The sequence below is a fragment of the Heptranchias perlo genome, chromosome 8 (genome assembly GCF_035084215.1).
Source record: "Heptranchias perlo isolate sHepPer1 chromosome 8, sHepPer1.hap1, whole genome shotgun sequence".
Taxonomy (NCBI): domain Eukaryota; kingdom Metazoa; phylum Chordata; class Chondrichthyes; order Hexanchiformes; family Hexanchidae; genus Heptranchias; species Heptranchias perlo.
In genome coordinates this window covers 7,092,317-7,105,722 of record NC_090332.1, presented here as the reverse complement: position 1 = coordinate 7,105,722, position 13,406 = coordinate 7,092,317, and the positions used below count along the sequence as shown (strand labels likewise).

The 13,406-nt window shown below is 43.7% G+C and overlaps 1 protein-coding gene across 1 annotated transcript; it reads left to right on the top strand.

Annotated features, from left to right (window-relative positions):
* Positions 1-7,292: 7,292 nt before the first annotated feature.
* LOC137324372 (microtubule-associated proteins 1A/1B light chain 3C-like) lies at positions 7,293-11,500 on the top strand. Its single transcript, XM_067988588.1, has 4 exons — positions 7,293-7,481; positions 7,595-7,650; positions 7,746-7,852; positions 9,230-11,500. Exons 1-4 carry the CDS (start codon positions 7,424-7,426, stop codon positions 9,405-9,407), a joined length of 399 nt encoding a protein of 132 aa, XP_067844689.1. The 5' UTR covers positions 7,293-7,423; the 3' UTR covers positions 9,408-11,500.
* The last annotated feature ends 1,906 nt before the right edge of the window (positions 11,501-13,406 follow it).

Below are 13,406 nucleotides of genomic sequence, written 5' to 3'. Positions count from 1 at the left end.
CTGGAGTTATAGCTAGAAGAATAATAATGAAATGCAGCCTGTTGTCCTCTCCTTCAGAAGGCATTGATTCCTCTCTGGTGTTAGGCACAACGGCCTCTGGCCTCCCTCAGGTACCTCACCAGAGTGGCCATTCTTTACGTGTTGACAGTGCAGTGTTGTCATGCTATTCGACCATGGGAGGCAAACAGCCGACCCTCTGACAGTCCTCACCTGTTTCCCAACACTTTTCAGCAGGAGGTACCGGGTAGAACGGTGGCTGATTTTGACCCTCCAGATAACTCAGCGCAGACCGGCTTTGAACCTGGGACCCTCCAACTCAGTTAACAGCCACTTTCACCAAATAAGCTGTCAGGTCAGCTACTGCCCCTTCGAACTCAATATCCCTGCAATGTTAGTCCTTCTCTGAGCTAAAATAATTGGATCCATGGGCTCACATTACTGTATGGTTCAATGAAAGAAAAGAAAGAATGACTTACATTTCTATAGCATCTTTCACAACCCCAGAGGTCCCAAAGTGCTTTACAGCCAATGAAGTATTTCTTGAAGTGTGGGAATGTAGGAACTGCGCGGCAGCCAATTTACGGACAGCAAGCTCCCACAAACTGCAATGAGGTGATGATCAGATCATCTGTTTTTTTTACTGATATTGGTTAAAGGATAAATATCGGCCAGGACACCGGGAGAATTCCCTGGCTCTTCTTCAAAATAGTGCTGTGGGATCTTTTACATTCGCCTGCAGTAATTGTAGTACCCTTATTTCTGCCCTGGCTGAGATCAGCTAACTCGGCACTAAATTCTACTCGGGGGACCTCCTAGCCTGTATCATAGACACATGCAGCACAATCTTCTGACTCAGAGGCGAGAGTGCTACCACTGAGCTGCGACTAACACCGTGACTTGGATTGGAACAGGAGGGAGGCTACAGATCGGAGTCACAATCAGCAACGCTCTCCTTGGTCGGAATCTGTTCTGTGCTTGCTTGTCCTCGTTCTATATAACATTGCCCAGTGCCAGCTCCCTGCACAATCATTGATAGAAATTGGCACCTCCTGCTAACACACTTGGAGTGGTGCCCAGTGTATTGCAGTGGACAATCAGAACTGGTATTGAATGCATGCATTTACTGCAGGGGCGAGTGCTAGGGCTTAACACTACATTCAAAATCAATTTGTTTAATACATTCATAGATATGTATATATAGCTATGTATATGAATAGTTAAATAAATAAATTAAAAGTCCTTGAGTGTGTATTTAGTGAATAGTATTGTCTCATGATTTCTGTAGTATAAGAATTTATTTGTTAGAACTCTGTTTTGTTGTCTACTGATGAAGCTCTAAAGTAAATTACTGTTTACTTAGCACAGACTGGGGATTGAACCTGGGACTTCTAATCCCCTGTCTCTACATAGAATTTACAGCACAGAAACTGGCTATTCAGCCCAACAGGTCTATGCTGGTGTTTATGCTCCACATGAGCCTCCTCCCTCCCTATCAGCATAACCTTCCATTCCTTTCTCTCTCATGTGTTTATCTAGCTTCCCCTTAAATGTATCTGTGCTATTCGCCTCAACTACTCCATGTGGTAATAAGTTCCACATTCTAACCGCTCTCTGGGTAAAGAAATTTCTCCTGAATTTCCTATTGGATTTATTAGCGACTATCTTATATTATAGTCTTGGTCTCCCCCACAAGTGGAAAAATCTTCTCTACAGCTGTACGGCAGTGCCACTCACCAGGGTCTCTTTGGCCTTGAGTTGATTCCAAAATGACATGGTGGGCAACGTAAGTTTGGAACAGAGTCCCACCTCCATGGCAGACCATGTATTCCGATACCTGAGACAGACAGGTCCACAGTATTCTGGGACGCTGTTGATGAGTGACCAAACTGACCAGCTCGTTGGTGGGAGCTACAGAGATAAACTGGAGCGTAATCAGACAAAAATTTACACTGAACCACATTAGGAGGTATTAGGACCATCTTGGTCACAGATTAGGTTTTAAGGAGCATCTTAAAGGACAAGAGAGATGTGGAGTGAGGAGAGGTTTAGGGAAGGCATCAGGAAGCTGGCAAGCAGCATGGTTACAGCCAGTTAAACTCCACGATACCCCTATGCACTCTTGGGAGCCCCTAAGTCTCGGCTCTTGCCAGTCTGTGATTTCTCAGGGCTGATGCGTGACAGACACCTAGGTGACCAAAAAAAAAACTCACCGGATAAACTCGCTGACCCATCCGGGACCCTGTTTCTAACTTGTAATTTCTTTTGTTGGTGAAATATTAAATTCTACCTCATGGGTAAACCTTACACTTATCCCACAGTAGAATGGGACTAGATGCTGAACCTTCATTTAACTGTGAAAATAGTGTCTGTCTCCCCCTGCACATACAACGAGTAATTTTGCTCCACTGCAGAGAAAAACCTCGCCAGATAGCAGCATGGGTCGCTGATTTGGCCCCATAATGTTATAGGGCCATCTCCATGCTGGGTTATTATTATTGCTCTAACCTCTTCCTGAATAAACACAGCCCTGATCCTAAAGCAAGATGGTGTTATACTGCCACCTGGTGGATCCCTGTTATTTCACCTTTTAAAAAATATCATATTTAAAACGTGTCACCTTCGAAGCACCCCATGTTAACATTTACTTTTATTTTTCTGTGTTTTTCTCATCCAATTGCTCCCCTTCCTCTTCCCCTGAACAACAACTTGCATTTATATAGCGCCTTTAAGGTTGTAAAACATCCCAAGACGCTTGGGAAGACACTAACTGCTTGCCAGGTTATAGTTCCACGGACACCAGTTAGGCACCAATGCCTCGCCTCAGTGACTATTCATGTGTTAGTGTGGGTCGGCACATTATTTGAATGCGGGGGTAAGGGGGCATCACAATTGAGGCCAAACAGTTGTTGTTGGATAGTGAGTAGGACGGGGGGAACTTGGTCAATTTTCCCTCCCAACCCCAGGTTACTGAGGCCAATTATACCGTTCCTACCATTACCCCAGCTGAGATCAGCTAGCTCAGCTTATGTATACACAAGTATTCCGGCCTCTTGTGCATCCCCGATTTCCCATCGCTCCACCATTGGCGGCCGTGCCTTCAGCTACCTACGCCCCAAGCTCTGGAATTCCCTCCCTAAACCACTCCGCCTCTCTCTCCTCCTTTAACAAGCTCCTTAAAATCTATCTCTTAGACCAAGCTTTTGGTCAGCTGTCCTAATATCTCCTTATGTGGCTCGTTGTCAAATTTTGTTTGATAATCGCTCCTGTGAAGCGCCTTGAGGACATTTTACTACGTTAAAGGCGCTATATAAATGCGAGTTGTTGTTGTATGGTGGTGCCGCCTATGCAAAAACACTTCTATGAACCTTTGAGCCGATCAGATGAAAAGCTGATTCCCCTGGAGTTATCGGATGCCCCGTTGTCACATTGTACAGAAGTAAGAGTGACTGCGGAAACTGTCATTCCTGGAACTGTTTCTGGGAATACGTTTGCCAAGATCCTTCTGAACCATCTAAACATCAAAAGGCCCCGATCACTAAACAGGCACAAGATCGATGGAGACATCAGGCTCCAAATAATCTGCTTTGGTGACGGATGGCGACTCGGGAGGTGGAAACTGAAGTCGACTCCCACATTCGGCATCATAGATTTTATCCATCAGTGAATAATGCTCCGTCTCTCTCTCTCTCTTTCTCTTTAGGAACTGAGGACCTGCTGTGGAAATAAGTGAAGCCTAGTGGCCGTGCCTTTGGAGGCAGTGCTGTCATATAAACAAGTCGGTCCATGTGTCTCTAGAGATAGTAGTGATGGGCGGGCGAGACCTTGTGCAAGACAGGATGAGGGCAGCAGTTTTAGATGAGTTGAAGCTGGCGAGGAGACTGTGGGAGATGTTGAATCTGGTAATGAGAGTACGGTTGGGAGTTTCAACTGAAGTGGAGGCGAGGTTGCACAGAAGTGGACAATGCGTTGGAGGTGTAAGTAGTTACACTGAAAGGTCCTTAAATAGGTTTTGGGTCCCTCATTAACATTTTCAAGGGGCCTAATGCCTGTTTAAGACAACCACCTGGGAGGTCAATATCGCTTCGGACGTATTTCAGGTGTCCTTGGGGTACAGGGCATAACCCTGTGAGATTGGTCATTTTTGCCCCCAGAAAACGGACACGACGAGGATCAATTTCTACCCCTAAGCTCAAAGCTGTGGGGTTCAGGATAAACCTTGGGTATGGATAAGAAACTGGCTGTAGGGTAGAAAGCAATGGGTACCTGTTAGAGGAGTTATGTAGGGGTGAAGGAAGTACCAAGTGGATTGCTCCAGGGATCAGCGTTGGGACCACTACTGTATCAAATTGACATAAAATGACTTGGACTCAGAAACTCAGTGCAAACTGGTCAAATTTGAAGCAGATTCTAAACTAGGAGGGGCTGTGGAATTAGCTCAAGAACTACAAAATGAGTTGGTCAACATATGTAAGTGGGTGGAACAATGGCAGATGATATTTAATACCAACAAATGCACAAAGGAGGAAAAATGGACAACACACTTACTCCATGAATGGTGTGGTAATAGCTAAGGATGAAGTTGAAAGAGATGGTGTCTTAGTAGATCCAACATGTCCAACAAGCGACCTACAAGGCTACGGACCAAGTGCTGGAAAGTGGGATTAGGCTGGGTGGCTCATTTTCAGCTGGCGCGGACACGATGGGCCGAATGGCCTCCTTCTGTGCCATAAATTTTCTATGATTCTAACTAATGGAGAGCAGCAATTAACAAATCCAATAAAGAAGAAGGAAAGACTTGCATTTATTTAGCGCCTTTCACAACCCCAGGACATCCCAAAGCACTTCAAAACCAATGAAGTAATTTTGAAGTGTAGTCACTGTTGTAATGTAGAAAATGCAGCAGCCGAATTCCACACAGCAAGATCCCACAATCAGCAATGAGATAATGACCAGATAATTTGTTTTTTTAGTGATGTTGGTTGAGGGATAAATTTGGCCAGGACTCCAGGAAGAACTCCCCTGCTCTTCTTCAAACAATACCATGGGATCTTTTACGTCCACCTAAGAGGGCAGACAGGACCTCAGTTTAACATCTCATCCGAAAGACGGCACCTCTGACAGTGCAGCACTCCCCTAATTACATGCTCAAATCTCTGGAATGGGACTATGAACCCACAACCTACTCACTTCAGAGGTGAGAATGCTACCAACCGAGCCACAGGTAACTCAATGGAATGTTGGACCACATACCCCAAACAGTAGAATACGAGTCATAGCAAGTTACGATCAAACTGTACAGTGCTCTGGCCGGTTCTGAGCACCGAGACACAAGGAAGACATTCAAACATTGGAGGCAAGGGTCACAAGTCTGATCCCTAGTGTTAGAGGTCTGAGGTATGAGGAAAGATTGGAGATGCTTGGGCTTTTCGGCCTTCAAAGGAGGCGTCGAAGAAGTGACCTTGTAGACCTCAACTCCACTTTCCCGCCTGATCCCATTATCCCTTGATTCCCCTAGAGTCCAAAAATCTGTCTATCTCGAAGTAATACATTTCAGGAGGACGAACGAGGAGAGGCAATATAAACTAGAGGGCACAACTCTAAAAGGGGTACAGGAACAGAGAGATCTGGGGTATATGTGCACAAATCGTTGAAGGTGGCAGGGCAGGTTGAGAAAGCAGTTAAAAAAGCATGTGGGATCCTGGGCTTTATAAATAGAGGTATAGAGTACAAAAGTATGGAAGTTGTGATGAACCTTTATAAAACACTGGTTCGACCACAACTGGAATATTGTGTCCAGTTCTGGGCACCGCACTTTAGGAAAGATGTAATAAGACTGCCTTACTTTTGTACTCCAACCCCCTTGCAATAAAAGCCAACATTCCATTTGCTTTCCTAATTGTATGCTGTACCTGTATGCTAACTTTTTGTGTTTCTTGTACGAGGACACCCAAGTCTCTCTGAACACCAATAGTTTCTCACCATTTAAAAAATACTCTCTTTTTCTGTTTTTCCTACCAAAGTGAATAACTTCACATTTCCCCACATTATACTCCATCTGCCACCTTCTTGCCCACTCAGTTAACCTGTCTATATCCCTTTGCAGACTCTTTGTGTCCTCCTCACAGCTTACTTTCCCACCTGGCTTTGTATCGTCAGCAAACTTGGATACATTACACTCGGTCCCTTCATCTAAGCCATTAATGTAGATTGTAAATAGCTGAAGCCTCACTAGTTACAGCCTGACAGCCTGAAAATGACCCCTTTATCCCTACTCTCTGATCTCTACATCAACCACAAAATCATAATTTAATTGGTGTTTTTTCTGTTGCTTATCAAGCATATTATTTAATTAGATTTTTTTTGTTTATTTATTATATTAATGGTGCCTAAGGGCACATGTCACATTGATTTTATGTTTCTGTTTGGTGACACTGGGGCAACAAAAAAGGCCAATTGACTTAACTCCTCTGTAATTATCTTGTGAACTTGCAATCAGCACAAACTACCAACAGTGTGGCCTTAATTTTGCATCAAACGGTGACTTTATCTACGAGGTCATCAGCGGAGCCACAAGTAAAAAAAAACTTTCGACTTTCAGCTTATAGTCTCGCCAATTCAATGCATGTTCCTTGGAGCAAAAGGTCAACTTTGCCATCCTTTCATTCACAGGGTGTGGGAGGCTGCAGCCCCTGTTCCACTATTTAAGGGGGCTGCTCCTCAAGTTCTGGCTGCATTTCAGTCCCACGCTCCTGATCTTTGGCTGCCCGGTGAGGGTGGGATGGGATGGGGTGGGGCGGGCAGGTCGGTGGACGTCCTCGTAGGCCTGCTCCTGGGTGGCTATCCACAGGTCCAGGTTAGACGCGGCCCGCGGGGGCGGTCGCTCCGACGGTCTGCCTCTCTTCCGCGGCGTTCTCCGCGCCCGGGTGGCCCTGGAGAGGGAGCACGCGGTGTCTGCCGGTACGCTCGAGGCTTTCCGCGACCGGTGGGCACCGCAGGGGCTGGAGTGCATCCTGGATCGTTGTAATAAAATTATTATTTGACATTTATTTTGGGTTTATTGGTTGTCTGCACACGAACACACCCTTATAAAAGGGGGGTCTAAAATAAAAGGGGGGAAAAAAGCTGAATAAAGAACTTTGCCATCCTGCTTTGTCTTAAACCTGTTTAAAAAAAATGTTGCTATGCCAGTTTCAGTCATTATAATTGGACGGAAGTCGATTGGAATTAACACGTATCAATCATTGGCTTATATATTGAGCGTCTGTTGGCTGCTCAGATGCTGTTGGAGATCTGCCTAGCAGTTCATTCCTGGAACACGGGTTAATCCGGTCCGGAGTTCACCACCTACCCAGCACTTTCATTAACGTTCCAGGTGCTGGCCGGAACGAGGTAGGGGTAGGTTGGAAAAACTGGAGTGTGGAGTATGGCGGTGGTGCACCGGACACACGGAGCTCAGCGCTTCAAACACAGAAAAACCTTTGGTGAGTGATCCTGTGCTAAGCTACCAACACCTTAACTTGTCTTTATTGTGGAAGAGGAGACACACTTGCTCTGGGAGCTTGAACTGTTAATTTTTCCCCCCCATCTATCATAGCTGCAAGAAAGGAGGAGTCTGCGCTCATTCGATCCAAATACCCACATAAAACACCGGTAAGAATTGGCCTGGATCTCCTCCAAAGGCGATTGACTCAATCCCTCTCTCAATCTCTCGCTCTTTCGATAAAGATACTCGTTTCTTTCTGCAGGTTATTGTGGAACGGTATCCCGGCGAGCTGTATTTGCCTTCACTGGACAAAACCAAATTCCTGGTTCCTCAAGATGTGATCATGAGCCATTTCGTTACCATCATCAGGTATCATTGACCAGGCCACGAATAAAACGTTGCATTCAGGCCTAATAAATAGATTGGTCAACATCTAGTTACTGGTTTTGCCAACAGTGGATTTGTATGTGTGTTGTGAAATGGGGGTTTATATGTTATTCCAATGCTCTCCTGGTCAGCCTCCCATCGTTCACCCTCCATAAACTTGAGCTCTACTGCTTGTATTCTAACTTTCACCAAGCCCTGTTCACCCATCACCCCTTTGCTTGCTAATCTATATGGCTCCTGGTCTGGGAATGCTCACCCTTGTTTTCAAATCCCTCCATGGCCTTGCCCCTCCCTATCTCTGTAACCTCCTACAACCCTTTCAGATCTCTGTGCTCCTCCAATTCTGGCCTCTTGCACATCCCTGATTGGTGGCTGTGCCTTCAGCTGCCTAGGCCCTAAGCTCTGACATTCCCTCCCTAAACCTCTCTGCCCCTCTCCTTAAAACTGACTTCTTTGACCAAGCTTTTGGTCACCTGTCCTAATCTCCTTGTGGCTTGGTGTCAAATTTTGTTTAATGCTCCTGTGAAGTGCCTTGGGACATTTTACTGTTAAAAGTGCTATATAAATGCAAGGTGTTCATACATGTGCAAAATGACCATTTGTAAATGTGATCAGACCCTGTTGTGCATGTGGTACAGCTCTTTAAATGCCCTGTCCAGTGTTGGACTACAATGAAATGGTATTCATCCTATTTGTCTTTCTTGATAACTCGCTGCTGTATCGACATTGCTTCCAATGTTGACATCCTGTTTTTTTTGTGCAGGAGTAGGTGTGGCTATTGGCTATAGCGATTGAACTCTGTCAGCCTCCTACCAACTGGTGAGGCTAGCAGAAAAATAGCTATAATAAACAGGATATAGAGGCACGGGAGATGGTACAAAAAAAATTACAAGGTTGATGCCAGAACTGAGGTTCTAATCTGGGAAAGATAGGCTGGGGCTTTTTTTTCTAGACCTGGGTGAGGTCTTTAAAATTATGAAAGGGTTTGATAGGGTAGATGTAGACTAAAACTAGGGCTCAAATATAAGATAGTCATCAATAAGTCCAATAGGGAATTCAGGAGAAATGTCTTTACCTAGAATGTAGAACTTGCTACCACATGGAGTAGTTGAGGCAGATCGCATAGATGTATTTAAGGGAAAGCTAGATAAATGAGAAGGGGTTCGATGAAGACATGTGTGAAGAATAAACACTGGCATAGACCAGTTGGGCCAAATGGCCTATTTCTGTGTTGTACATTCTATAATACTACTCCTGGGGTCTACTTGTTTGGTATATTAAAAATCCATATCCCATTGGATTTGGATATGATTGAGGTACACAATGTAGTTTTCTTACTAATGTTTGCCCTTTCCTCAGGAACCGGTTGGCTCTGTCATCTAATCAAGCTTTTTACCTTGTGGTGAAGAACAGAAGTCTAGTAAATATGTGTACTACTATTGCTGAGTTGGACCAAGATTTCAAGGATTCTGATGGCTTCCTCTACATGTCCTATGCATCCCAGGAGATGTTTGGTGCAGGCTGTTCAGGTTCCTAGGGAATTCAAGGAGGTTGGAGCCTGGCGAGAGACTTTTCCTGATTGCATTTCAGAGTATCTATCTCTTGCCTCATGTCAGTCTGTACTGCACAGAAGTAGTTCCTAAAGTGCTACAAAGTCCAAAAAGTTGCCTAGTCTTTTGGAAGGTGAAAAGCAAACTTTTTTCCAATGAATTTGTGGTGGACACTTGACATTTCATTTAATCAAACCACTATAAAATTTGCACTTTTTGTTTAGTAAATTACCAACAGATTGAGTTAAGAGTTTACTAGAGCAGTGATGGATGTACATGGACTAAGGAAGAGGCAGTAGCACCGATGAAATAATCACCAAGCTTTGGAAAGCAGAGCTTGATTGTCAGACCCCTTTTTTAAGCCATGAAATTACAGTGGGTGACATTCAACTTTTGCTGTAGAGCAAAACAGGCTTCAGAAAGAAAAGTTGGGTGGGGCATAACAGGCTGCTGATTGGCTACCACCTGTTTGCATTCCTGCCAAAGTCAAATTTCAGGAGTGGATACAATGGCACTTCTCCATCTGGCCAGATTTGTATTGCTGTCTCCAGTGTCATGCACAGTTAAGTGGTACACTTCCCTTCAAACAATGCCCACATTTAATAGCTTCAGTTTGGCAGATCTATCTTGCAGTTGGCATACTTTAACAAGTCCCAGAATAGTGCTGACATGTCCTGTAGTCTACAAGTTGTGCCTGTTTTAGAGCAATGATGGCAGTTGCTTTCATGCCATTTGTAAATGTCATCCAGTGGAGGCCTTAATATCTTCTAAAGTCTAAACTTAGGATAGTGCCTTCACCCTTCCACCAACCCACAAGTGGCTTGTAACTTGAGTACCTGTTGGGTGCAAAGGGCATGGTGAAGAACAGTGAGTCAATGGAGATATAGCATTGGAGCATGCTATAGAGCAGCCTGTGATCTGCTGCCTCTTTAGGTCCTGGTTAGTCTACTCATGGTTCTCAGTTGCAAAATGCAGTAGTTTGGAGCCTTTCTGCTATTAGCTTGTACAGTACTAATAATTGATTTGATCTAGTTCAGACACAAGGTGCATGCTGTCATTGGGTTTATTTATAGTATTTGTATCCTAGACTAAAGGAGGGCATCAATTGCACTTATACCAGTGTGCTTCCCCCCTGACACTTATGTCACTGCTTTAACTTCTTCCCTCCCCTGCCCCCATCACCATTTTCACTACCTCAAGACCTAACCCAGTTGGAAAGAAAAATCAATTTGTATTGCTGATTTGTTTTTAACAGTTCAAATGGACAAAGGAGAAAAAAGTGTCTACAATTCAGTTTGAACGAAACCCTAGTGTCAGTATTCAGTCACAGATCTTTTGTACTTTAAGGCAATCATTGCTCATAAAGGAAGTTTATTTACCTCTTGTTTTTTTTATTGGAGAATAATTTAACTGCTCAATCCAGCACTACTGTAATAACCTCTTACACCAGTGCACCTCTTATTGTGAATAGCACTGTAACTGATATCCTGAAGTAAACTTTTATTTTGGTAACAGTAAGGTGGAATGGTTTACCTCAAAGTCTACAACTCAACTCAAACTTGGGAGGAATGAAGTAATTCCTGAGAAAACACTTGCTTTTCTGTATTAGCATTACTAACAGTGTGTAGAGGTGTGACATTTACTGTGAGAATATTCCAAAGATGAAGTATTGCAATCCAAATGGATGGCTAAGGCTACACTTTTTTGGGGGGAGCCTCTAGGTACAAGTGCACCATGAAGTGCTAAAGTATTCTTTCCCAATTTGCAAACTGAGGTAAATTGATTTGTAATCAGGTGGTCTTTCTAGTGAAAATTCTAGGAAAAATTTCCTTTTGGAATAAAAGATTCTTTAAGACCATGAGGTGAAATACTGTGCAAAAATGTTGTTTCCAGCCCAGGATAGCTGTGAGACATGTAAAGGAGTAACCAAGCCACACTGCAGCAGGACATAGCCTCTTCCCACCCTGCTGCTAGCTTCCTGTTCTAGGAAAGATGCAGGCAAATAAGTGCATTTTTGATACTGCTGAGCATCATTCCATTTAGATACTACTCTCTCCATGTACTGCGTGTCCATGTCGCCCAGTTTATACCACTAAGCTAGTCCCAATTGCCTGCACTTGGACCATATCCCTCTATACCCATGTAACTGTCCAAATGCTTTTTAAAAGACAAAATTGTACCTGCCTCTGGCAGCTCGTTCCAGACACTCACCACCCTGAGTGAAAAAATTGCCCCTCTGGACCCTTTTGTATCTCTCCCCTTAAATCTATGCCCCCTTGTTATAGACTCCCCTACCTTTGGGAAAAGATTTTGACTATCTACCTTATCTATGCCCCCTCATTATTTTATAGACTTCTATAAGATCACCCCTTAACCTCCTACTCTCCAGGGGAAAAAAGTCTCAGTCTATCCAACCTCTCCCTATAAGTCAAACCATCAAGTCCCGGTAGCATCCTAGTAAATCTTTACTGCACTCTTTCTAGTTTAATAATATCCTTTCTATAATAGGGTGACCAGAACTGTACACAGTATTCCAAGTGTGGCCTTACTAATGTCTTGTACAACTTCAACAAGACATCCTAACTCCTGTATTCAATGTTCTGACCAATGAAACCAAGCATGCTGAATGCCGCCTTCACCACCCTATCCACCTGTGACTCCACTTTCAAGGAGCTATGAACCTGTACTCCTAGATCTTTGTTCTATAACTCTCCCCAACGCCCTACCATTAACGGAGTAGGTCCTGGCCCGATTCGATCTACCAAAATGCATTACCTCACATTTATCTAAATTAAACTTCATCGGCCCAATTTATCAAGATCCCGTTGCAATCCTAGATAACCTTCTTCACTGTCCACAATGCCACCAATCTTGGTGTCATCTGCAAACTTATTAACCATGCCTCCTAAATTCTCATCCAAATCATTAATATAAATAACAGCGGCCCCAGCACCGATCCCTGAGGCACACCGCTGGTCACAGGCCTCCAGTTTGAAACACAACCATCTTCTGTCGTCAATCCAATTTTGTATCCAATTGGCTACCTCACCTTGGATCCTGTGAGATTTAACCTTATGTAACAACCTACCATGCGGTACCTTGTCAAAGGCTTTGCTAAAGTCCATGTAGACCACATCTACCTTCTTAGTTACCCCTTCAAAAAAACTCAATCAAATTAGTGAGACATGATTTTCCTCTCACAAAACCATGCTGACTGTTCCTAATCAGTCCCTGCCTCGCCAAGCCTATGGGCTGCAGTAGTTTAATGAGAAGGCTCCATCTTCTTGAAGGCAACTAGTGATTAGCAATAAATGCTTGCCACAACTATAAATCTGCAGAATTAATTTAATATAAGTACCAGACTATCTTTATTTTAAGCTAGTACCATGGATACTGATGAGGGACACTAAGCTGTATCAGTATGATTCAGGAATCTAGACTGAATTATCAATTACAACAGGAACAGTTCATTTAGTCCAGAGAAATGGGAGTTTAAGAAAATCCAGCAGGGCTGGTGTATCTCCCCAATGAATGCTTATAGGTTGACTTTTAGGAAGGTGATATTAGCACATGATACTTAAAGATACAATCTGGAGCTGACTTTGAAGGTGAGTTAACTTCCATATACTGTTTCCATCCCAGAAACCTGTAAGCAAAGGAAGTAAAAGTCCACATACCTATTTAGGAGGAGGTGTTGATGATGGGAAGTAATTCAAATACATTACACTGCAAGTTCAGTACCAAATTGCAACCTTGCTATTAAGACTACCATTTTAGATCAAATTGAAGTGGTTTGTGCTTGTGGCCCATTTTACCAAGGTAAATGTGATTAAATAGTCTAACCATCACATTGAGCAAACCAAGAGAAGCCAGCAGATGCCAAGGAATAAGCAAGCTCTGTTCTGTAATGTAGTTTCCAGGGCACTGTCAGATGCAGCTTTTGTACTTGAGGCAGTGCTTCAGCATCAAACCTACTTTTATGGTGT

Bases quoted from the DNA above. Each gene is read 5' to 3' on its own strand.
- LOC137324372 (XM_067988588.1), top strand. From the start codon at position 7,424: ATGGCGGTGGTGCACCGGACACACGGAGCTCAGCGCTTCAAACACAGA. The intron at 7,482-7,594 runs GTGAGTGATCCT...CATCTATCATAG, and splicing joins CAAACACAGAAAAACCTTTG to CTGCAAGAAAGGAGGAGTCT. The intron at 7,651-7,745 runs GTAAGAATTGGC...TTCTTTCTGCAG, and splicing joins AATACCCACATAAAACACCG to GTTATTGTGGAACGGTATCC.